The sequence below is a fragment of the Equus caballus genome, chromosome 24 (assembly GCF_041296265.1).
Source record: "Equus caballus isolate H_3958 breed thoroughbred chromosome 24, TB-T2T, whole genome shotgun sequence".
NCBI lineage: Eukaryota > Metazoa > Chordata > Mammalia > Perissodactyla > Equidae > Equus > Equus caballus.
In genome coordinates, this window is record NC_091707.1 from 28,739,306 (window position 1) to 28,762,839 (window position 23,534).

Genomic DNA, 23,534 nt, shown 5'->3' on the forward strand with positions numbered 1-23,534 from the left:
CCCCAAAACCACACTTAACAGCATAGATTCATGTGCCCCAGCCTTGCAGGGATTTTGAGGAAGCTGAATTAGAAGTGCTAGAAAGATTGATTTTGGCTTCCCCATAGAGTGGGGATTGGGTAGTGAGAATCTCCTTTTGGGGATAGCTTTGAAAGGTTTTTGTTACATTCATGTGAAGGCCACATTCCCCTGTATCCAAGACTAGAACTTAGGCCGTGAAATGGTGAAGCTGATCCTTGTAACATGAGGCTGGTGCTAGGGAGAGTTTGTGTGGTATACTTGTTAATTCACTTGCATGGAGGGCACCGGTCTTACTTAAAATAGTGGAACCAAGGTTTGTTCTTCATAGTGTATCTCTGAAGGCTGTACAAGCCAGCAAGAAGTTGGGCTTTGGCAGTTTTTTTCCCTTGGGCTTTTTAAATATAACTCAGGGTAGTATGGTGTGTGCACTTTGACATTTTACCAGTTGACTTTTTTTTCCTTTCATCTCTCTTTCCTTTTGAGGAGGTAAATATCAGTGGCATACTATTTTAGTGTTACGGATACTTGTTATACAGTAAAGCATTAAAATAAGACCCTTTCTTTGAGCTAATGGCGGAGATGTCTGAGGGTAGGTTTGAACCAACAAGTTAGCCTCACTTCCCAGATCCAGGGCCTGAGCAGTCACATGAGGAGTATAGGCCTCAGCAAAGTTTTAGGACCAGCCTTTGCAGGGCGTAGAGCAACTTTTGTTTTCTGTAGATTCTTTTCACCTAGTTCTGTAAGGAGAAGTTTGAGGATGATGTATCTCGAGTCCAGCCCTACCTTGCTTAAAAAGCTAAATAAGCTTGTTCTTATGTTACTTTACTGTACTTAGTACATCTGCTAGCTAAATAGTAAAGAATTTGAACAGATATGTTAACATGGATATGATATGTAAAAATGAGAGGTGGCAAACCTTTTCACAAGTCTGCATTTTTAATAGGGTGTTAATGACCCAAATCGGTGATTCTTAAACTTGTTCCGGTATTAGGAATCCTGGACATTTGCCAGACTGATGCCCTAAATTTAACTTATCTTGGTTTCAGTTGTACCTAATCATATTAAATGATCTTAAAACCACAAGTAAGTGGACATGGTCATCTGTTTACAAGTGTTAATGTTAGTTGTCCATGTTCTTTAATCTTTTGCTTGGTCCTTGTTTGCATAGGAGTGATGTAAAATGTTTGTTTCATTGGAGAAAATTTGAACTTTAAGAATTCTAAGTTGAGTGTCTTTCTTTGAGAAATTACGCATTTGGCAATAGTTTGCAGTACTCTAAATTTTGAGGGAGTGTAATGTGGAAACCACGGATACCTTATGAACTGATGGTGATACTTTATTAGGTTAGTGAAACGTTTCTTTTGATGTTGGTGTTCCTGGCTTTTCTTTGTTAAAGTTTTCCCCCTCTACTTTTGGAATTGCATTCTGCAAAAACGTCTTATTTTGTCGTGGCTGAGTTTTTGAGTCTGTATTGTCCAATTGCTTTTGCATTTTGTCGTGTCGTCTTTTGTGTTCTTGGTGTTGTATTTGTGTCCTCAGGAGCTTTAATCCCAATAATGTCAAAAGGGAAGGAATGGGGTCTGAATTTTTAAGATTAGACAGGACATCTGAAGTCTCCTAATCCTACAGTGCTCTGAGCATTTATTTTCTTTTTGGGTCACAAAACTTGGAACAGAATTTGGGTAATTGATTTTAGGTTAAAAAAAAACCTGTTTATTGGCTAGTTCGGAAATTGCCTTTTACGCACCTATCAGAAACTTCTAGAGATGCAGGGGCAAAAAGACAGTTTTGATTTCTGCTTTCATGGGGTTGTCAATGAGCATGTATGCTTTTTTTTTTTTTTTAAACAAGTATCAAAATTCTAAGCTTGGGTTAGGTGAGGCTTTTGGGTAGAGACTCTCTGTCTTCCAGGCAAAGCTTGATCCTGGAAAAAGACTCAGACACTACTGGTGTTCCTTTCTCTGCTCTCTGAAATTCCCACACTTGTCTTCTGAACTGCCTTGTGACCAGAATCCAGGCCACTGGAGGAAGGCTAGGCTGTGCAAGGGGAGCACTCCTCCCCTTTGTGGGTGCCATTTCCCAGAGCTCCTGGAATGGTTTCTTCCGTTGTGGCAGCTGTGTAGATCATTTTTGTTTTATCTGTAAAGTTGAAAAGAGTCGAGAGTAGGGAAAGAAAACAGTAATTATTACAAAGCTTGTTCTATCTGGAAGATAAAAGAAGACCAACTTACTCCTAGGTGTGCTATGTGGTGGTTTGTGGTTGTTTCTGTATCTTGACCATCTCTCCTCCCATGACTTACTCTTAAAGTCTGAGGAAAGATTTACTTTCACCTCAGCATTCCTAATGGTAATACTAGTAAGAAAAAGTCTTACAAATTAGCAAAATACCGACTCTTCATCATTCCGTCTCCAGTTTCTTTATACATGCAATACAGTAGGAGTTTAAGAAAGATTGACTGTTGCATTCTGGGAGCATGGAGGGGGCAGGGAGGAAAAAGCTTTAGGAAAGTCTTCCAAGGGGGAGTTTCCAGGCTCCTTCCTCCCCCATCTTGTTTGATCTACCCCTTTTCCTGCCTACATGGACTTAGTCAGGAGCTGTGAAAATAAGAGTCTGGGTCCACGCTTCCTGTTCTCCCGTCTCTGTAGAAGGGTACAGGGGTTAAAAGCACAAAACTTGTGACAGATTTTCACCCTCAGCTCTGCTGCTTGGGCTTTTACCATCAGTCCATTAACTCCAAAGAGGTAAGTTGTTTTCACTTAGTTTTGCCATAAGGGTCTTCTGAGGTGCCTTGTGATTGAAGTTATTTTTAGGTCTTGAGAGCCAAAGACCAATAATTAGTGTATGGCTCCAGGCCATTCTAGGCTAACGCTGCAAACCTAGGGACATGGTTGGTTGGTTTAGCACCTTCTTCCCCCTCTTGCATTTGTGTGTGTGTGTAAGAAGGTGGAGACTTAAAAGGACGACAGATTTCTTGAGTTGCTCTGAGATAAGCATAAGACTAGATGGTTTTGGACAACTCCAGTGTAGTTTGGAACCAAAGCTTATAAAATGGTTCTGAAGTATGGGCCGTTTATTTCTTTGTGGCTGCTTGATAACCAAGATGACATTTTGGCTAATTGTAAATGTAAATCTGCATTTGCTACTGTAAGATAACCTGCTCCCCCAGGGGAAGTTGCATCTTACTGCCGGGAAAGCTCTTGAAGGGCCCTCAGTTAACCTGCAGTCACTTGAAGGGTTTTTGTGATTAAGCAGAATATACTGATGTTTAGAGTTAGAAAATACCGAAATAAGTTACGAAGTAAGGTTGAGTTTCTTGGTTTGAAAAAAAAAAAAAAAAAGATTTGGAATTAAAGTCTCCTTTGAGGAAGGGACTCTCGCCTCTCTGGAGGTTTGGTAATATTTTGAAGAGACTGGAATGCTCTGAGAATGTTAGAAAAGAGGTGCTGATTGGCTAGTAAGTTACTAATCCAGTAGTAATCAGAGTATAAATCAAGTTAAACTAGATTATTGTAGTAGTAGTTACTATTTAGTAAGCTTATACTTAGGTTTTCTTTACTGTGTAACCAGAATTGGAATCCCTTTTTTGGATTCTGGGTTATTAGGCTGCATGCTTTTATGTTTTCCCTCGTAGGAGTGCCAGTGGTGCTGGGGCTCTGACTTGGTCCAGGACGTAAGAACCTAGTTTTAAAGAACACAGAAACTTCCCTAACTCTTGTAAATAGGGGCCTTTCACACAATTAACATCTCACAACTAATGTCCAACACAATTCTGTCCTGTTTTCCTTGTCCTGAGCCCTGTGTGGTCTCCTGAGTTCAACAAAGCAGCGCAAATCGCCTCAATCTCATGCGGCAAACCATGCACAGTTTATTCTCCCAGCAGACATGGAGTGCAGTTAATGAAGTAGCCTTGGCTTTTTGAGATCCCTTCCTACTACTTTGGTGCTACCTGGTTCCTAGGGGTTTGGTAAGAGTTACAGCCCCATCCAAAAGGTCCTTGCCAGAAACTAACTTGCTGGCAGGATCAGGTCCAATATGGGAGCAGAAGTCGGGGGAATGATTAAGTACTCACCCTTGGAAGGCTTCATTTTCTCATAGCACCGAAAGAGAGCAATGAGGAGAAGCCCTTCTCCAAGCTGAAAAATCACGTAGAGGAGAGGAAAGAAGAAAAGTGGTCCGATGACTTCAAGGGGGAAGGTCACGTTGAGGATGGTGGAGCAGAGTTGAACATTTTGGCATCCGGTCTCCATGCTGACAGTGCGTCTGCAGCTGTGTAGGTTAAAAAGAACCTGGTATGCCTTCACAGAAAGGGACCTGAGAGTATGACCTCCCTAGCCCATCTCCTTTCTCCCAGGTACTCTTAAGACCCACTAAACAGTCGACATAGGAAAAAAAAGTGAGCCAGGTATTAGAGTGTGCGTGCTTTCAAGAAAAGTCAAGTTGACCCATCTCTTAAAACAACTGAGCCAGCTGTATGCAAGATGGTGACCAGTAGATTCATGTCAAGAGTTTTTATGACAATTTCTGAGTAGCTTGGACATCTATGATTTGTCTGCTTTTGTGGGGTTGCCAAATTAAAATTTGGAGAAATACCTGCCTGGTGAGGGTGTAAGAGGTTTGACCTGGTATCCCTCGTTGGCTTGTGTAGCGTTTACACAGAGAACAATTAGAATTTCAACACACAGAAGATTGACTGAAATGTCTGGAGTCCTTGTTCTGTTCCCAGGTTTGTGGCTTGGACATCTTTAAGTCCCAAACACATGAGGATTGGGGAGGAAAAAAAACTTAACTCAGCCCCATTATGTATCTTCAGAACACGTTATGGATTAAAGAATGAGATGTTGAGCCAGCCCTGATGGCCTAGTGGTTAAAGTTTGGCATGCTCTGCTTTGGCAGCCCAGATTGGTTCCTGGGTGTGGAACCACACCAGTTGTCTGTCAGTAGCCGTGCTGTGGTGGCGGCTCACATAGAAGAGAGGGACCTACAGCTAATATACAGCCATTTACTGGGGCTTTGGGGAGAGGGGAAAAGAAAGGAAGATTGGCGACAGATGTTAGCTCAGAACAAATCTTTCCCAGCCAGAGACCTGATCAGGCCAACTCTGATGGAATTTATGTAAACTTTAAAAAAAAAGAATGAGATGTTTACATTGAATGAATACGTTTTAATTTGTTAAATTGCAATTAATGTGTTAAAATAGTCGCTAAAAAATCCCTGAGAGCTGTCTCAGCACATTTATGGGGGAGATGACTGATGACACTTGATGCTATGGCCGTTTATTATGATTCATATCACTGTCTTCATGAAAATGGACATGGAATGGTCACTGGCAGCCTTTTGGCTCTACTATACACCATGTGTTACATCCTATAGTAATTTGTTCTTTTTTAAATTAGCATGTTTTTAAAAATGGGTAGTTGTTTTTAAATTGTGTTTTATAACAATTCGGTTTTCTTGGCGGGGTTGGGGAGCTAGGGTGCGATCACTCTGAAGAGACTCCTGCATAGCATTTGTCTTCTGTGGCCGAAGAGAGGAAAAGTTGCTGAAATGTGCTGCTGTGTATGGACAGGGTGCCTGATGTTCCTGCTCCGGGCTCTCAAACTCTCTGTTCCCCTAAAGTAGCAGCTGTGTTTGTGAACTGGATTAGATTATAGCTGAAGTCCACAGCTACTTCAGTTCTGAGTGCTACTTAGAGTTGTCGCCTAACGGTGTGCTTGTCAAGACTAGAGCCTGGGTGGGAAAAGAAGAACATTGTCAACACTTCTCATGATGACATGGAGCTACCCCAGTGCCATTAGCTACCAGGGAGTTGGGCAGGAGTTGGAATCTAGGCTGTGGAGGGAGTACTTTGCCATGAGCTGTTGCTCTTTGATTAGATGCCTTTGGTCTTTCGATTTATATTTCTAACCTATTCAGTACCTTCCCTCCCCAATATTTCTCACAGTCCAAAGTTCCTTGTTCATTTGATGCATTTGACCATATTGGTAGGAAATTGCCTTCCCCCGTCTCAGATCTCATCCTTTTCCTGAGAGACCAGGACAAGAATGAGGTCCATGGGACAGTGGGCCTAAAGTAATACCTACCGTCCGTTGAGGCGAAAGAGAGCAGAGAGCATGTAACCTAGCAGGAAGCCGATGAAAGGCATCAGGGAGGAGGTGGCCAGCAAGTGGGGTGTCATGACAAACATGATGCTCTTGCCCACATTGATGGCAGAGAGTGCTGCGACAGCCACACTGAACAGAAGCATGATGATCATTCCACTCTGTGCAGGAGGACAAAAAGAAGAGGCAGAAGGGTCATCGGGGACAGGGAGAAGCAGAGATGGGTGGGGAAGCTCAGGTGGGCATTGGAGCTGGAAAACACTTTAATAAAAAAAAATGGCATTTGAAGTGGAAGGGAATACAAGACCTGTATCTTCCATCATTTTGGGATTAGCAGTAGCTAGGAATCTTCTTGGAGGACAGAGACCTGATTAATCTGATGAAGGAGATCGTCTCTGTTGCTAGAGACTCAGCCAAGCACAGCTGCTGCTTGACATCTCCGCATAGCAGGTTTTTAGTGAAGTACTGGGTTCTGAAGAAATGAAGCTGTTCATTCCTCCCTCAAAGTGGTCTCGTAAATTAAAAGTTCTCTTGCAGAGACTGTCTTTGGAGCCTGTGTACACAATCCTACAATGCTGCCATCACTCTAGATGTTTTGGAACTCATTGGAAGTCATTCTTAGAACCTGTCATACTTGTTTCAGATACTTCCATTCTGAGTAGGAACTTAGCGGTTTTAGGATGAATTTGATGTCTGGAAATTGCCAGGAGTCATTTGAAGCGAAGCTGGTAAACAAAGTGAGTGATCAAGTCAGGTGATGTGATTTTAGATCCCTAGTGATGTGTAACTGTAAAGGGATGAGCTTACTCCCGAGGGACCTGCAAATTGGATATGAAGGAAGATCCCCAAAGGAGTTTCAAAATGTTTTGGGTAATAACGCCATTGTCGGAAACATGTAGGTCCACCCTTCCCAGGTAAGTGCTGTGAAAGCAGCATTCATTAGGAACAATGGGATGTGTTCATTTGAAGTTTATTTTATAGTTGCATCTTACATAGCATTTTGAGTTTTTAGTAGGTAGGTTTTTGATGAAATTACAACGTTGATTTTTCAGCATGTAACAAGGATGTGGGCTTTCAAAGTGTGCTTAAATTTCGTCTGCATTCTGGAGTGACACACTTCAAACTGATCAAAATATGTGCATAAATTTAAGACACTTCCTCTCATTTTCTGAGTAAAGGAATACATAGCAAACTTTTCTAGAACTTACCATGTTATTTTGTAATGGTTATATGTGTTGGTTCAGTTTCCAGTTCATTCACGTGTGGTATTTTGTATTTCCTAATACGGTTTTTAAATGTGGTAAAATACATATGACATAAAAGTTGCCGTTTTAACCATTTTTAAGTGAACAATTCAGTGGCATTAATTATATTCACATCGTTGTCCTGGTAACATTTTAACAGTTACATTGCTCAAACTTCGGCTGCACAGATTTGCATTTCTGTGTTTTTAAATCCATGCTGCAACTGACGTGGTCATATAAAACATCACTGGTACCAGCTAGTGGCCCTATCCCAGGAGAAGGACTTTTCCAGATCTCCTCAATCACCACATTTTCCAAGTTTTATTCAAAGACTGTTAACTGATGAGCCCCCCCAGTATGCCCTTGCACTTTTAATTGATTTCACCTTTTGGATTTGTCCTTTACCCAGTGACCAGTTTTTGCTCCCGTTGAAAGAGTGTAATGGATAATGTAGGGGACATTGGGCTACAGGAATTGCCCATGAATCTAGAGGCCCTCTTCCTCACTTGCATTCCCTCACTCTCCTCCTGCTCTTGGGGCTGTGGAGTGGTTATGAGCACAGGCATTGGTGTGACCCAGATGTGAGAGCTGGCTCTGCCGGTCTCCAGTGTGTCAGCTCTGGTGAGTCGTTCAATGTCTGGGTGAGGTTTGACAGCACAGGACCTAGCATATAAGAACCACTCACTAAATTGTTATAAGTGAAGGAGAGTAACTTAACTCAAAGTTTCCTGTCGCACTCAGTCCTGCCGTCTGTGGTTATATCCACAACCTCCTGCTGAGACAAAGACCGTAGGTAGTTGCCTCTCCATGGTCACCATGTTTTGTACTCCTGACTTCACTGCCCTGTCATAGCTGCTTGAAGCTGTGGTGAGTGTCCATTCACGGGCAGCCAGTCCATCAGCTTGTGACTGAGATGACCTGGCCCAAAGTCTTCCCACAAAGGTGCCCCTACACAAATCAGTGAGTGACCAAACTAATCAGATCCCCTCAGTTAAAGAGTTTGCAGAATTAGAGAGGGAGGCAGGAGCAGAGAGAAGTGTTAAAAGACACAGCAGGCTGGGAGCAGCAGAAGCCACCAGCTGGGAGAAGCTGTGAGGGAAAGGAGAGTCGGGTCAGTTCATCAGGAACAGCAGGGATGGGAAAAGCATAGGTAGAGCGGTCGAGTCTGTAACGATGGGACCCTTACCAAAGAGTGGTAGATGGCTTATGGTAAGTGCCTCCTAGACCACGTCATGCTGAGGTCATCAACCTTCTAACCACATAGGCTTAAATAAACCCTTGCATGGGTAAATTAAAGTGTGACTTGAATTGCCTTTCCAAATGGCATCCCTGAAATTGTATCTTGGTGTATCTAAATGTGTGACCTCCCGCTAGGGGCTGCAACTGTTGGAGCGGAGTTTGAGCACATACCTTCTGGCAGTCAGCTATTAGAAGTTGGGTAGTTTTGGTTTGAAAGTCTCTAGGAGGGTTAAGTGTGCAAAGAGACTGGGACGATTGCTCATTTTTTAGCTTGTTATTAAATTTTATGAAACGGAGGTGAAAGACGAGTATAGCCCTCAGCCACAAAAGCAAGGCAACCTCAGCCTTTGCATCTTGACCACATGCTCGTCTGCATCCTCACAGATTGGGAATATTTGATAAATTGAGCTGTTGACCTTCTGGTTCAACCCTGAAGGGTCAGCCAGGGACAAAGTGGGTCCAAGGTACATCTGTGTTTTGTAGATTACCTTTGATGCTGTTCGTATGAGTCCCTGTCTTTCGGCCCAGGCCTTTTAATGTTCTCTGGGTCATTTTGACTCTGTTTCTGCTGTTGAACTGAGTAGTGGATGTGCATCACAACAGGAACAGGAGACTGACTAGTAGCCCTGGCTCTGCCAAGAACCTTTCCTGGGCCTCGGTGACTCTGTCTGTACAATGGGAATAAGGCAGGAGACCGAACTTTATCTTGAAAGCCTTTCCAGCTTTAAGATCTGAGCTGCTTTCTGCATCCTCAGAAGAATACTCTTAATTAAAGTTACTTTAAGGTAAAAAGGAGGCATGTGTTCTTAGATCAGTTGTGACTAGCAGTGTGAACTTGGGGTTCTGGCTCATGGTTTTCTCACTTATAAAATGGGGAAGGGCAGAATTGCATTAAATGATATCAAAGGTCACTTTACAGTTTTATATTGTGTGATTTTTTTTATTCCTATACCTCCACAAGCCATCTTGACTAAATAAGATGGCGGACACAAACATTTCTGGTTTTTTTTTCTGCTAGTGTAGGGAGTGTTCCAGGTGGAGGGAAGGGCGTGTGCAGAGAGAAAACAGCTGAGACTGGACAGATCATTTGAGACCAAATCGAGAAAGCCTGAGGAGCCACATGAAGGAGTTTAAACTGTATCGTGGGGAGAGAGGACCAGTGAGGGGCTTTAAGCAGTGAAGAGAAGTGGCAGAGTTTGTACTTTACATCTCCACCCTCGGTAAAACTGGGTCAGGCAGCCGGGTTAGAAGGCTGTTTCAGTTGTCTAGGAGAGGATAGTAGCCTGAATGAAGATAGCGGCTGCAGAGATGGAGAATGGATGGATTCAAACAACAGAAAGTAGTATTGACAGTCACTGATGAGCTGGGTGTGAGTGGGGAGGGAGAGGGGACGTTGAGAATGACTTTGCAGTTTCTGACTCGCGCAGCTGGGTACATGGAATGCCCTTCAGTGAGATACTCCCATAGGGAGGGAGGGAGGAGGGGCAGGCTTGAGGAGGAGATGATTTCACCTTCAGACATGCTGAGTTTTAGATGTCTGAGGTGTATTCATGTGGGAAGATCTGGCAGTTAATAAATGGATTCTGGAGTCAGGGTAGAGTTGAGGGACTGAAAATGCTGTTCTGAAAGTTGTCAGCTTGTAGATGGTCTTTGAGATGAACCAGATATCATGGAGGGGAGACCTGGACTTAGGAATATCTGGCAAGAAAAGCAGAAAGCTTGGGCTGAATGCAGAGAAGTAACTTTTACTAGGGGAACTCATAAGGAAGTCTGGAAAGAACTGCCAGGGAGGTGGGAGGAGAGCAGGAGCATGCAGTCACCGAAGCTGAGGGAGAAGGCTTCTGAGGAGACAGTGGTCAACCATACCAAAAGCTGCTAAAGGGCCAAGGAAGAATTGAGAAATGTCTATTGGATTTGGCAAAGAAAGTGGAGCAGGTGGTCATTAAGAGGGTGAGTGGATGGGAGATGAAGGAGAGAAGAGAGGGATTCAGATAATGGAGACTAATTGTTGAGGGCCTGGTCACCTGTGAGAACAGCCCTGGTCGTGGCGTAGGGGAAGTGGAAGGTATGTGAGAAGTGGATGTGGGAAGGAATGTTAAGTGTAGCTAGGAAGGGGAGGAAAGAGAAGTGTTGGCTGGAATGGGAGGTGGAGTCCCGTGAGGGATTGTTTCATTTTGTTTTTTTTAAAGATAGGAGAGATGTGAACCTGTACTAATGCTGATTGTGAAGGACAAATAGAGAAATGGTTATGAAATAAGAGCTAGAGGACAGAGGCTGTGGGGGTGGGGGGCATAATCAAGGGTGGAGGGAATGCCATCCAGAGCTGAGGTAGGGTGACTAGCCATGCACAGGAGGAGGAATAACTTCCATGTGTTGTAACAGGTGGGAAGGGGAGCAGTGGCCAGGTATTAGGACTGCACCAGGATAAGGGCAAAGACTCAAAAACCCCTGAAAACCTGACTTGCAGGTGCTTTGTCCCAGGCCCAAAGTTGCTACCAAGCCTTGGGCTTCCAAGCAGCGTGGCCTGTAGACCAGCCCAAAGGTACAGATCCAGGAGCAGAGACAAGAACAGGTCCTCAGGATGTCAGGAGGCAGAGTCCTTCCTGAGGACCAGGATGGAGCCCTGGCCCTGGGGAATGAACATTGAGCCAAACGGGAGACTGACAGGAACTGAGCTCCAAGGTCACAAAAGTTGCCAGAGGGACCCTAGCCGCACTCCAAGAGTCTGTGATTCTTCCGAGGGCAAGACAGTGGCATGATGCCCTGTCTGTAACCACAGGGCTTCCCCAAACCCTCTGGGGCCCTACTCCACTCCCACCCCACTTCTGAATTGCTGGGAGTATGTACACCACCTCTTCCCCTGATCTCTTCCCCTCTGTCTTGTCAGATCAGCCAAGTTTGCCCTTGGCCCCACTCTGACCTCCTCTATTCAGGCTTCTCCCCAGGCTGACCCAAACCGGACCCTTTCTTCACACTCTGGCTCAAGCTTGTCCCCTCCAGGAAGTCTTCCTTGACTACTGACCATCACTCACCTCACCTCTGCATTCTGCCAACACCTGATTGTACACCATGTTGGTTCTTGGTTCTTGTGTTACTTAGCTTTCTGCAAATGTCAGACTCTTTGAGGACAGTGAATTCTTAGAGAGTGTAGCATAAAATTTAGCATCTAGTGGGTGCCTAACACAAGTTTATTATTAAACTAATGATTATACCTTATAGTTGTGTGTAGTGTTTTACTACTTTTAACTTTTCTTAAGTATTCTCATGTACATTACGATTGCACGAAGTAGTGTTCCAATGGTACACCTTTTTCCCCTTAAACAAACAAGGAAATGGACACTGAAAAAGCCCAAATGACTCGCCTTGAGCCATACCCTGAGAGGATGGTGGTGGTCTTGCTCCATGCCCAGGCCCCCAGTTTCTTACCTTCACCATATAGCGTGCATATTGTGGCCGTTTGGCATTGAGGAAGATCCCTATGGTGCAAGGAATGAGAACCAGGATCAGTGATACGACAATGCCTCCATAGGGTACCTTGTCCTTCAGGTCTCCTTCATAGATCCCCCTGGAGTAGACATACAGGAGGAGGGGCATCATGCCCAGGGCAAAGAAGGTGGAGCAGGTGGTCATCACGATGCTGGGAGGGAGACAGAGGAAGAGTGCAGAGAGCCCATTAATGCAGATGATTTTGTTGAGTGCCTGCTGTGTGGCAGGCATTGTGCTGGGTGCTTTACATGCACTGCTTCGTTTCCTTTTCCCAGTAGCCTTAGGAGGTAGGCATACTATCTCCTTTTTGCTGATGAGGAATCTCAGGACTAGAAGAGTTGTGACTTGCTCAGCATTACACTGGTGGTAATGGCCGAGGCAGGATTTGAACCCAGGTCTGTCCAACTGGTTCAGTCCCTGTGTGCTTACAGTGGAAGGAGCCCTTCTGATCTCCATAATAGAACTCGTTTGCTTTGAGCACTTGCATATGCATAGCCCATTTGGAAGAAAGCTGACTGTGTGATCCTGTTGCTCTAAGCCCATTGGATCATAGAATAGCTCTTGTTCCACAGTTGCTAGGTGCCTGTCTTAGAGCCTAGAGCATAGCTGGACATAGTTGCTTTGTCCAACTGAGAGAACAAGGAATAACTACATGAAGAGCGTTTTCTCTCTTGGGGAATTTGAATATGAGACACAGTGACAGAACACTTGGTCTTCAGGAGTGGGTGGCATGGGAGGGATGGTGAGGCAGAAGCCAAAAACCATTCAAAGAAAAAGCGGTAAACGGAGGCCTTGATTAGAAGGACTGTAAAAAGAAATAGCAGCAAAGCAGTAGAAACAGAATAATTGACCATAATGGTGCAGTAGTAGAGAAGACAGCAATAGTTACCCATCGTCAAGTAAGTGACAAGACAATCTGGCCATCAGACCTGCTTCGTGTCTTGAATACTATTGTAGTCCCCAACATCGATATTCTCATGTTCTTTACTTTCTGGTTTATCCTTAGATTATTTAAGAAAAGTGTGAGTCTCAGAGTCTGAATAATATATCCTCTTAGCTCTCATTTGTATCCTCATTGTCCTATTGCCGTTTCCATTTGGAATCTAATACATGTTAGTCCCGGGACCCTGTATAAGGAGAAGCCTTCCAGAAAGACCAACTGAGAGAATGAAGCTGCTAGGGAACATTCTTAGATTTGTGGACGTTCATGTTACAATATATGGCTCTGGCTTCCATTCTGGTGGGAAAGTACCCAAGAGAATGGAAAACAATCAAAATCTCTATCAACTAATGAATGGGATAAGCAAAATATGGTATATCCATACAATTGAATATTATTCAGCCATAAAAAGCAATGAAGTACTGCTGCATGGTATGACATCGGTGAGTCTTGAAAACATTATGCTAAGTGAAAGAAGAAGAAGAAATATAAAATGGCACATTATGTTTGATTCCATCTATATGAAATCTATACAGACAGCAATTAGATTAGTGGTTGCTGGGGTGGGGGTGAGAGAAGAATGGGGAGTGACTGCTAATGGGTACAGGGTGTCTTTTTGGGATGATGAAAATGTTCTGGAATTAGATAGCCATGATAGTTGTACAACCTTGTGAATATACTAAAAACTACTGAATTATACACTTGAAAAAGGTCAATTTTGTGGTATGTGAATTATATCTCAATAAAAAGTAAAAACATCTGGGGAGCAGATAAAATAATTCTTAGAGGAAAATTCATAGTCTTAAATGTTTATATAGGAAAAGAAAGACTAAAAATTAATGAGCTAAGTATCTAACTCAAGAAAACAGAAAAACAAAGTAAACCCAATGAAAGAGAAGAAATAAAATATTAAAGATGAGAGAATATGTTTTAAAAATTATGTAGATTGATTAAGAGGATCAGTTAAACAACAGGCTTCTACAAAGTCCAATAAAGTAGACACCCCTGGCAAGACTAATCAAGGAAAAGGAAAGAAGAGACAAATTGATAATATTGGGAATGAAAAAAGGAACATAATTACAGATAGAATAAAGATAGAGAGTCATGGAAGAAACCAAGGACAGTTTTATACTTTTATTTTTCAATTTAGATTGGACAATTTCCTGGGAAATACAATCTACAAAAACTAACTCAAATTAAGCTGAAAACCTTAAGCAACTTAGAAACACTAAAGACAGTTAATAAGTAGTTTAAAACTTCTCCTCCAAACCCTGCCCCATGTATATGGTTTTACAGTAGAGTTCTACTAAATGTTCAAAGTACAGATGGTCCCAATATTATACAAAGAGAGACCGCAAGAAGGGGGAAAATGCCCCAATTTATCATATATGAATAGTGTAATTTTAGAATCAAAGCTGGAAAAGGACATTATGAGAAGGGAAAATTAGAGGCTATTCTCACTTATGAACATAGGAGCAAAAATCATAAATAGTAAGCAAATGAATCTAGCAAAGCCTTTACAAAACAATACAATGAACAAGATAGGTTTAGCCCAGCAAGGTAAGAATGGTTTAACATTAGACAGTCTACTGATATATATCACTATATTATCAAATTAAAGGAAAAAACCAGTATGATTGTTTCATACATGTGGAAAAATGTCATTCAACAAAATCCAATGTTTATGCATGATAAAAATTAGCATACTACAATCCTGAGGGAAAAAAACAAAGCCGGAGGCATCACAATCCCTCACTTCAAAATATACTACAAAGCTACAGTAATCAAAACAGCATGGTACTGTTACAAAAACTGGCACACAGATCAATGGAACAGAATTGAAAGCCCAGGGGCCAGCCCCGTGGCCGACTAAGTTCACATGCTCCGCTTCAGCGGCCCAGGGTTTCGACGGTTCGGATCTTGGGCGCGGACGTGGCACCACTCATCAAGTCATGCTGAGGTGGCATCCCATATGCCACAAATAGAAGGACCGGCAACTAAAATATACACTATGTACTGGGGGGATTTGGGGAGAAAAAGCAAAAAAAGAAGAAAATTGGCAACAGTTGTTAGCTCAGGTGCCTATCTTTAACAATAACAACAAAAAAATTGAAAGCCTAGAAATAAATCCACACATCTACGGACAGCTAATCTTCGATAGAGTTGCTGAGAACATACAATGAGAAAGGAAAGCCTCTTCAACAAATGGTGGTGGGAAGACTGGACAACCACAAGTAAAAGAATGAAAGTAGACCGTTCTCTTACGCTATTCACAAAAATAAACTCAAAATGGATCAGAGACTTGAAGGTAAGACCTGAAATCATAAAACTTCTAGAAGAGGATATAGGCAGTACACTCTTTAACATTGAACTTAAAAGATCTTTTCAGACACCATGTCTTCTCAGACAAGGAAAACAAAGAATAAACAAGTGGGACTTCATCAGACTAAAGAGCTTCTATAAGGCCAGGCAAAAGAAGACGGAAATGAAAAGACAACCCACAAACTGGGAAAAAATATTTGCAAATCCACATATCTGACAAAGGGTTAATCTCCATAATATATAAAGAACTCACACAACTGAACAACAAAAAATCAAACAGCCTGATCAAAAAATGGGCAGAGGATATGAAGAGACATTTCTCCAAAGAAGATATACAGGTGGCCAACAGGCATATGAAAAGATGCTCAACATCACTGATCATCAGGGAAATGGAAATCAAACTACACTAAGATATCACCTTATACCCTTTAGAAGGACTATAATAACCAAGACAAAAAAATAACAAATGTTGGAGAGGGTGTGAAGAAAATGGAACCCTCATTCACTGCTGGTGGGAATGCAAACTGGTGCAGCCACTATGGAAAACAGTATGGAGATTCCTCAAAAAACTAAAAATAGAAATGTCATATGACCGAGCCCATTCCACTACTGGGTATCTATCCAAAGAACTTGAAATCAGCAATTCAAAGACATTTATGCACCCCAATGTTCACTGCAGCATTATTCACAATAGCCAAGACGTGGAAGCAACCCAAGTGCCCACTGACTGATGAATGGATAAAGATGTGGTGTATATAAAAAATGGAATACTACTCAGCCAAAGAAAAAGACAAAATCGTCCCATTCACAATAACATGGATGGACCTTGAGGGTTTTCTGTTAAGTGAAATAAACCAGATGAAGGAAGACAAACACCATATGATTCCACTCATACATGGAAGATAAACAAACACATGGACAAAAAGAATTATTTAGTGGTTACCAGGGGGCAGGGGGCTGGGAGGTGGGCACAAAGGTGAAGGGGTGCACCTATGAGATGACTGACAATAATGTACAACTGAAATTTCACAGCGTTGTAAACTATCATCACCTCAATAAAAAATTAATTAATTAAAATTAGCACACTAGCAACAGAGTGGAAATTCATTAACCTGAAAAGGGTATGTATCAAAAGTCTACAGCAAACAGTAAACTTCATGCTGAAAAATTAGAAAGCTTCTTTCAACAAGAGGAATAAAGCAAGGATACGTGTTATCATTACCTCTCTTATAAATGATACCATATACCAGTTTTTCCTAGCACAACAAAACAAGAAATAGAAAAGGCATAGGAATGGGAAAAGGAGAAACTAAACTTTCATTATATGTCAGTGACAGGACTGGCCACAGGGGACATCCAAGTGAATTTCCATTATAGCTAGCAAATAAGAGAATCCATGGAGTTCTGAATACATTAGCAATATAAAAAAAATCAACTAGGTCCCGATATACTAGGAAAAATAATTAGCATATCAATTCTGTAAAAAAATACCATTTATACTATTCACAAAACTATAAAATATTTAGAAATAAATCTAAAAGAGATACAAGATCTTTATGTAAGAAATTATAAAACTTCATAGAAAGGTATAAAATAAGGCCTAGATTAAAAAAAAGCAATACCATTTTCATGGCTGGGAAGACAATATTATAAAATAGCCTCTGCATTTATCTATAACTTTAGTGCCAATTTAATCAAAATTCCAGAAATATTTTTTGTGGATTTGAGAGCTAGTCCCAAAATTCAAGTGAAGGAGAAGAGGGCCAAGAGTAGCTAATGCAATTTTCAAGAAGAGCAAGGTAGGGGAATTTACTTTTCAGACATAGAAACTTAGCATAACATCACTGTAATTAAGAAAATGTGCTAGTGCAAGGTAGCCACGTAGAGAGACACAAAGCCAGGCACATTTGTGAATTTAATCTACAAGAGAGGAGGCAGTTCAAATTACGGGAGAAAACTTCACTCAATGGTACTGGAAATTTTCTCTGTTTACGTAGAAAAGATAAAATTAGATCACCCCATACATAAAAACAAGTTATAGGTTGATTGCAGATCTCTATGTGAAAAGCAAAACTTTAAAACTTTTCAAAGAAAATGTAGAGGAATATCCTGATGACCTTGAGGGTAGTAAAAAATTTTTTAAAGAAACCTAAAAAATATAAACCGTCAAGGGAAAATATTAGTAAATTTGACTAAATTAAAATAAGCCCTCTGTATTATAAGACATGGGTATTACAGTGTAAAGACAAGCCCAAAACTGTGAGTAGACCCTTGCAACATACATAAACAGCAACTTTACAAATTAACAAGAAAAACACAATGGTCTCACAGAAAAATAGTCCCAGAAGAGGATACCCACATGGCCAATAAACATATGAAAAGGCACTAGACCTCCCATGAAATCAAATTTAAAACCACCGCGACTGATTTCACTCCCACCAAATGGCAAAAAATTAAAGTCTGACAATTCCAAATGCAGATGAAGACGTGGAGAAACAGGGATCTGCATACCCTGCTCGTGCAAGTGTGGAGTGGAACAATGACTTCGGAGACTTTCTTGATGTGTGAACTCACAACCCAGCAGTCTGCTTTTCTTACACACGCTCTCACGTGCGAGCGCAGAGGGATATGCGCAAAACCACTCCCCGCAGCAAAAGATGAAATCCACAGAAGTGTCCGACAACGGGAGAGTGGATGAATACAAGGAACCGTAGTGCACTTTAAATGCACGAAGTAGCTATTTTATTTATATGCCTACATCTCAGAAAAGCAAGTTGTCAAGTGATAGCATCAGTATGATATTGTTCATATAAAACTTAAAAACATTCAAATGCAACAGTGTATCTTGTTTATGGATATGTACATCAGTGGTAATAGTGTCAAAGGCCGGTGGAAGCGCTGAACGCAAAGTCTCGCAGGTGCTCCCTTTGGGGTGGGAAGGGGGCGGGGTGGGATTGGGGAGGGGCACGGGGGCTTCAGTGCTGGCTATTGATTTCTTCTTAGGAGACAAGCCACACATAACTTGCGCGCTTGTTTTGATGTCCTTGGGCGGAGGAGTCTTGCTTACTTTGGCTCGGCATGTCACGGGTTTTGGAATTTGCTCTGGGACTTGGTGTGCCTTGTGCACGCGGGTGTGTGGGAACCCCACTCCCAGACCTCCAGGCTCCTTCTCCACGTGTGCAAGTGCTGGGCGCTTGGGATGCCCATCTCCTAAGGTGCTTGTGTCTGTGACTTTCGTGATTTTCAGTGTATCCTGGGGAATAGGGTTGGGAGGGGGCTCGTTCAAACTCTAGCCCTGAGATTGGAACCTGTTCCATAGTAACATCGTGGACTGGCTGCCTCTCGGGGAACACGGGGGCCAGGGCAAAGGAGCACATTTGGTTTTCTAGTCATGCTTCCTGCTTAAGTTTTCAGAGCGCTGCATACACATTGCTTTGGGACCTTTGCATGCTCTGGTTGAGGGGCGGGTTTTGAGTCCCTGTCAGCAGAGGCCCTGGAGGCAGAAGCTGAGGGGGTGTGAGGAGACTCATGAGGGTCTGTGGTGAAGGGGGAAACTTCTGGCTTCTGTCCTGTCCTGGTTAGGCTTCCTGTGCCATGGTGGAGAGACCTACGGGAATCTTGGGTTGTGTCCAAGTCTGTAGTCCCCACAGCCATTGGCTCTGGTCTCTGCCATGGGCCAGGTTGGGGGCAGTCGAAAAACTTGAGGGGCAGCAAGGCAGTCCAAGGGGCCCAGTTCCCTCTGGTACTCTCTCCTCTGGCGCGGATGAGCCAAGCTCGCTTCAGCGTTGAGGGCATTTTCTCTGGCCCCTGGGTTACCTGCATCTTTTGGAGCTTGGCCACTGGGATGAGGATGGAGCTGCCGTGCCTCCTGCTTGATGTCCAGCTGGCGGCCCAGCCTCCCGGGATGTGCCTGCCTGCTCGTGCTGGCAGCTGCCCCAGACTCACTCCAGCTGTGAGGCAGAGCAAGGGTGGAGGGAGCCTGGGGCTGGCTCCAGATACGGCTTTCCCACAAATTCCAGGAAACCTCTGGCAAGTCTCTGGACTCCGGCTTCCTCCTGTGTAAAGTGGACTCGGTGTCTTCAGATTCCTCCCTGCTCTATATGAGAAATAGGACGGTGTTGTGTTCAAAGAAAGGGCTCCAAATGGAAGCCTTGGAACTGCATCCGGCCCTTCAGTGTCTATAGTTTGGCTCGCACAGTGTTTTAAAAAATTTTGAATGAGTTGCCAATATTTAAAAATTTGGAGATTTCACATAAAAAGGGAGCTTTTACCTTCTCTTGAAAAGCAGGAAGCTGTGGCAGTGGCGGGTCCCCCTTCACACGACACCGTGGGGGAGATGCGTGGCGCCTGCCCTGTTTGGGGAGCCCATGCCTCCGAGGCTGGCAATCAGCCTACAGTCACTTTGTTTGTTATGTACGCGCCTGACCCTGAAGATATCTGAGTACAAACACAGGCTTTGGAGCCCCCAGACCTTGGGCAAATGTATTAACCACCGTTTCCTCATCTCTAAAATGGGGCTTTTTCCAGCACCGCCTCACAGGGGACCGGATGGGGATCTCATGTAAAGTGCGTGGTACAGGGCCTGGCTGTTGTTTACTATCAGCGTCATCACCGTTATTATAATACACATAACCAGTTGTCCCAGATGAACTCAAATTGGAATTGGAAGTCTGGCAGCACGTGGTGATGGATGACGAGATTTGTGCTCTGCCAGTGAGGTCTGGGCATGGTTTAACGTGCGTGGGGTGTTTGTCTGTGGGAAGGGGCTTTATGGCAGAAGGTGGCCGTCCCAGCAGAGCATTATCTCTTGTGGGGTCCAGGTAGAAGTGACGGTCCCCAGGTGCCCTGACAGGAGGCTGAGCAGGAGAACGTGCAGGGTTGCGTCCCTGAGTCACTGGGGGCTGGGCGGTGGGGACCTAGAGCCTCGGAAATGTGGGTATCACTGAAGAGACCTCGTCAGCACCCTCTGGCTGAGGAGGCTGGGACTTCCGGTCACTCACACTTAAAGACTCTGCCGGTGGCCTTTACTCTGTCCCCCTCTGCTCTGCTGCTTCCACAGATCCACAAGGCCCTCAGGGGAACCACGCCTCCCCGACACCAGGCTTTCTGCACTCCTTCCACACCGGGATTAAGACTTAGTCCCAGTTTCTCGGGACACAGAGGCTTTAACGAGCTTGTCCACAGGCCAGATCAAGACCGAGGCTTGCTTTGCAGCAGGAAGGGTTTGGATTAGAGCGAGGCAAGAATTTGCTCATAGCCAGGTGGTTGAACATTACCCGTGCTCCCATGGGAGATGTACAAGCTAAGCCTCCTCTTTGTGCCTCTCTTCCCATCCACCACCTCCGTGAGGGTTGAATCGTAGGGGTAGAGAATCCAGAGCTTCTCAGTCGGCAGGTCCTGGTAAACCCCAAATAGCACTCTTGTGTTTTCATTTAAAAATCGGCCCCAGCCTCGCTTGGCATTCCCAGGAAGGGGATCCCTACTTGGCTGGTTTCCTTCTAAAGTTCAGCCAGGGGCAGGGTGCTGACAGAGCCCAGCAGAGGGACTGTCTGAATCCTCTGCCCTACCTCACATGGAATAGCGTGTCCACTGAGGGCTGACCCGGAGGATTACTGAGCTTGAGACTGAGGCTGAGAGAAAGGCAAGAGCTTCCGGTGGAGTTCCCTTCACCCAGCCCAGGCTGCCGCTGGAGCCGGAGCGGCTCTGAAATGGCCTCACTCTGCAGGCGTTCCCCACCAGAGTCCCGCCTGTTCGGAAGGGCCCCTGCGGGAGGGAGCCTTCACCGATTTCTGCTGTAAAGCTCTGGGTGAGGGGATGCTGCTGGTGACCCCCCAGCAGTTTGTCTGAGCTGAGGCCCAGCATAACCTAGACCGGCACTGGGAAACTTGGCTCTGCCTGGTTATGTGTTTGCATGGAAGTGTTCCCGCATCTGACGGCTGGGTGGGCATGTTAAGAGAAGACAGCCCACATGCCCGGGTAGTTGGAGGATCTTTAGAGATTCTTGCCTGCTCTGCGGGAATTGGAGGGGCTCATTTGGTTCCACGCCACCTTGATCTCCCTGGAGATGTTTGGAACCAGTCTGCACCCCTTTGCAGTTCTCTGGCCTCAAAGCAGACAGCTTGCACACCAGTGTAGGCAAGCAGAGTTCTCCAGAAGCCCCACTGGTTTAAATTCGTCCTCCTTCAAAACAATCCTTGTGCCCCACTTGAGACACCTCTGGGAGTAGGGGCCTCTCCAGGATGCCCCTGGACCAGCCTGGCCCCTTTGGCTTGGTGCAGAAACCAAGACGTACCCCAGCCCCTGCCCCCAGCCCAGCAGAAGCTCTTGACAATAAATGCCTGATACTCCCCGCCTTAGCATCGGCCCAGCCCCCACTCACTCCCTCTCCTGGCTTTAGCCCAGCTCTTCCCCTCAGTTGTGACATCTCCAATCCTGTCCCCAGGCTCCCCCCTACTCACCCCCAGTCCTACCTGAGGTTCATGTCCCCCTTCATGGCCAGACTGAAGATGTTGGACAGGTTGCCCCCAGGTGAGCAGCCGCAGACCAGGATGGCCAATGCCTCCACGTTGTTCAGCTGGAAGACCTTGCCCAGTGCAAAGGCGGTGAGGGGCATGATGCCATACTGTGCCACCAGGGCGATGGCCAGTCCCTTAGGCTTCCAGAAGTGAGCCTTGATCTTACCGAATTCCATGGTGCAGCCCAGCGAGAACATGACGATGAACAGCATGAGCACAAGGATGACACTCAGCGCCAGGTCGGTGGGGCGCTTGCCGAAGTTGGGCGGCAGGGTAAAGTTGAGCGGGGTGGACGCATTGTGGGCCTCCATCCTCGTGTGTGGCGACGGAGGCCAGGGACCCAGCGCAGCCCTCACTTGCCAGCTGATTCCCTTCCCTGCCCGGTCCTTGCTGGGATCTTCTTCAATTGCCTCCCAGGGCGGAGAGTTTCAGGACAAAATGCAGCTCCGGGCAAACAGAAGGATTATGCAACTGGCTGCGCTGTTTCTCTGGCTGTGGCCCCCAAGGGGAGAGAGCCCAGAGCCTTATCTGCGCGTCTGCCCAGGCTCTCCCAGCTGCCTCTGCCTCTGCTGCCTTCCTGGTGCCCCCTCACTCCTCTCGGGCACTTCGCTGCTTCTGGGGCAGGAGGGCTGAGTTCTCTCCTTCAGCCCCGCTGAGCGCGCCACGGACACTCCGTCCCTGGGGTCCAGTCCCGCCCAGCCCTTCTTGTGCTGTGCTCAGTCCCTGATGCCTAGGTTTCTCATTCAGAGGAGGGTGCCCTCCCCATGCCCAGCGGTCACCTTTATCAGCCCCCAAACCCACAGGAGTGAAAAGAGTCGAGTGTTACCTGGGTTGTGGGACTGGGTAGGGGCAAGTGTTCCACTGGCCCCCAGGAGGCCACGACTCCTCCTGGGAGATGAGAGGTGCCCATGCTCTTCTGGCCTGTGCTGGGGAAACCTTTGTCCCACCCCCAAACCTGGATAGTACAGGTCCCACGGCAGGGGCACGCTCGCCAGCACTCTTGCCTCCAGGGGGAAGAGCCTGCCTGGGTGGCCAGGACTCTCAGGAAGCTTGGGGGCTCTTTCCCCAAAGGGCGGCTCTGAGGGAACCCCGGCTGCGGAGGCTCGTTGTGCTCAGACCCCTGGGCCCGCAGCCGGAGGAGCCCCCTTGCTCTGGAAACTTGCCGAGAAGGAAGCAGGAATGCACCGGCTTTTCACTTCCACTTCCTGACTGCTCCACTTTTGCTCTGAGCCTGTGTGTCTCAGGCTGGGAGGCAGGCTCTGGGTGGGCAGCAGGGGAGAGGGCAGGCCGGCTGGGGCAGGCGCACCGTGGATGCGAGGCCATCCTGAGCCTCCCTCCCGTGTCCAGTGGCAGGGGTAGGACCCTTGGAGGTGGAACGAGGGAGCTGTCTTCAGAAGCGCAATCGTCTCTTGGCTGGGTTGGAACCCTCAAGGCCTGGGTGGGGTCTCATGGTTATATATTTGCTAAAACAGGAAATTAGGCTTTCTGTTTGGGACTCCACGCAGAAACTCACACTCCAAGGTGTGAACCACTATGGGGTGGGGCTGGGGACAGATTTTGGCTTGGTATGGGGAACCACCTAAAAATGAGTAGTCTCCAACCCTGGCCCCTGGGGACCTTGGGGGTCCTGCATAGATGAGGGTTGGAAGACAGGATCCACACATTGTG

General features: G+C 45.4%; 1 protein-coding gene across 1 annotated transcript; it reads right to left on the reverse strand.

The window, feature by feature from the left end:
• Positions 1-1,698: 1,698 nt before the first annotated feature.
• Positions 1,699-23,256, reverse strand: SLC10A1 (solute carrier family 10 member 1). The gene is made up of 5 exons (XM_001500563.5): positions 21,822-23,256; positions 12,030-12,240; positions 6,103-6,281; positions 4,092-4,288; positions 1,699-2,160 (listed from the first exon to the last, which is right to left on the reverse strand). Exons 1-5 carry the CDS (start codon positions 22,175-22,177, stop codon positions 2,054-2,056), a joined length of 1,050 nt encoding a protein of 349 aa, XP_001500613.2. The 5' UTR covers positions 22,178-23,256; the 3' UTR covers positions 1,699-2,053.
• Between the last annotated feature and the right edge of the window lie 278 nt (positions 23,257-23,534).

Bases quoted from the DNA above. Each gene is read 5' to 3' on its own strand.
- SLC10A1 (XM_001500563.5), bottom strand. From the start codon at position 22,177: ATGGAGGCCCACAATGCGTCCACCCCGCTCAACTTTACCCTGCCGCCC. The intron at 12,241-21,821 runs GTAGGACTGGGG...TCTCCCTCCCAG, and splicing joins AAGGGGGACATGAACCTCAG to CATCGTGATGACCACCTGCT. The intron at 6,282-12,029 runs GTAAGAAACTGG...CCTCCTGCACAG, and splicing joins ATGCACGCTATATGGTGAAG to AGTGGAATGATCATCATGCT.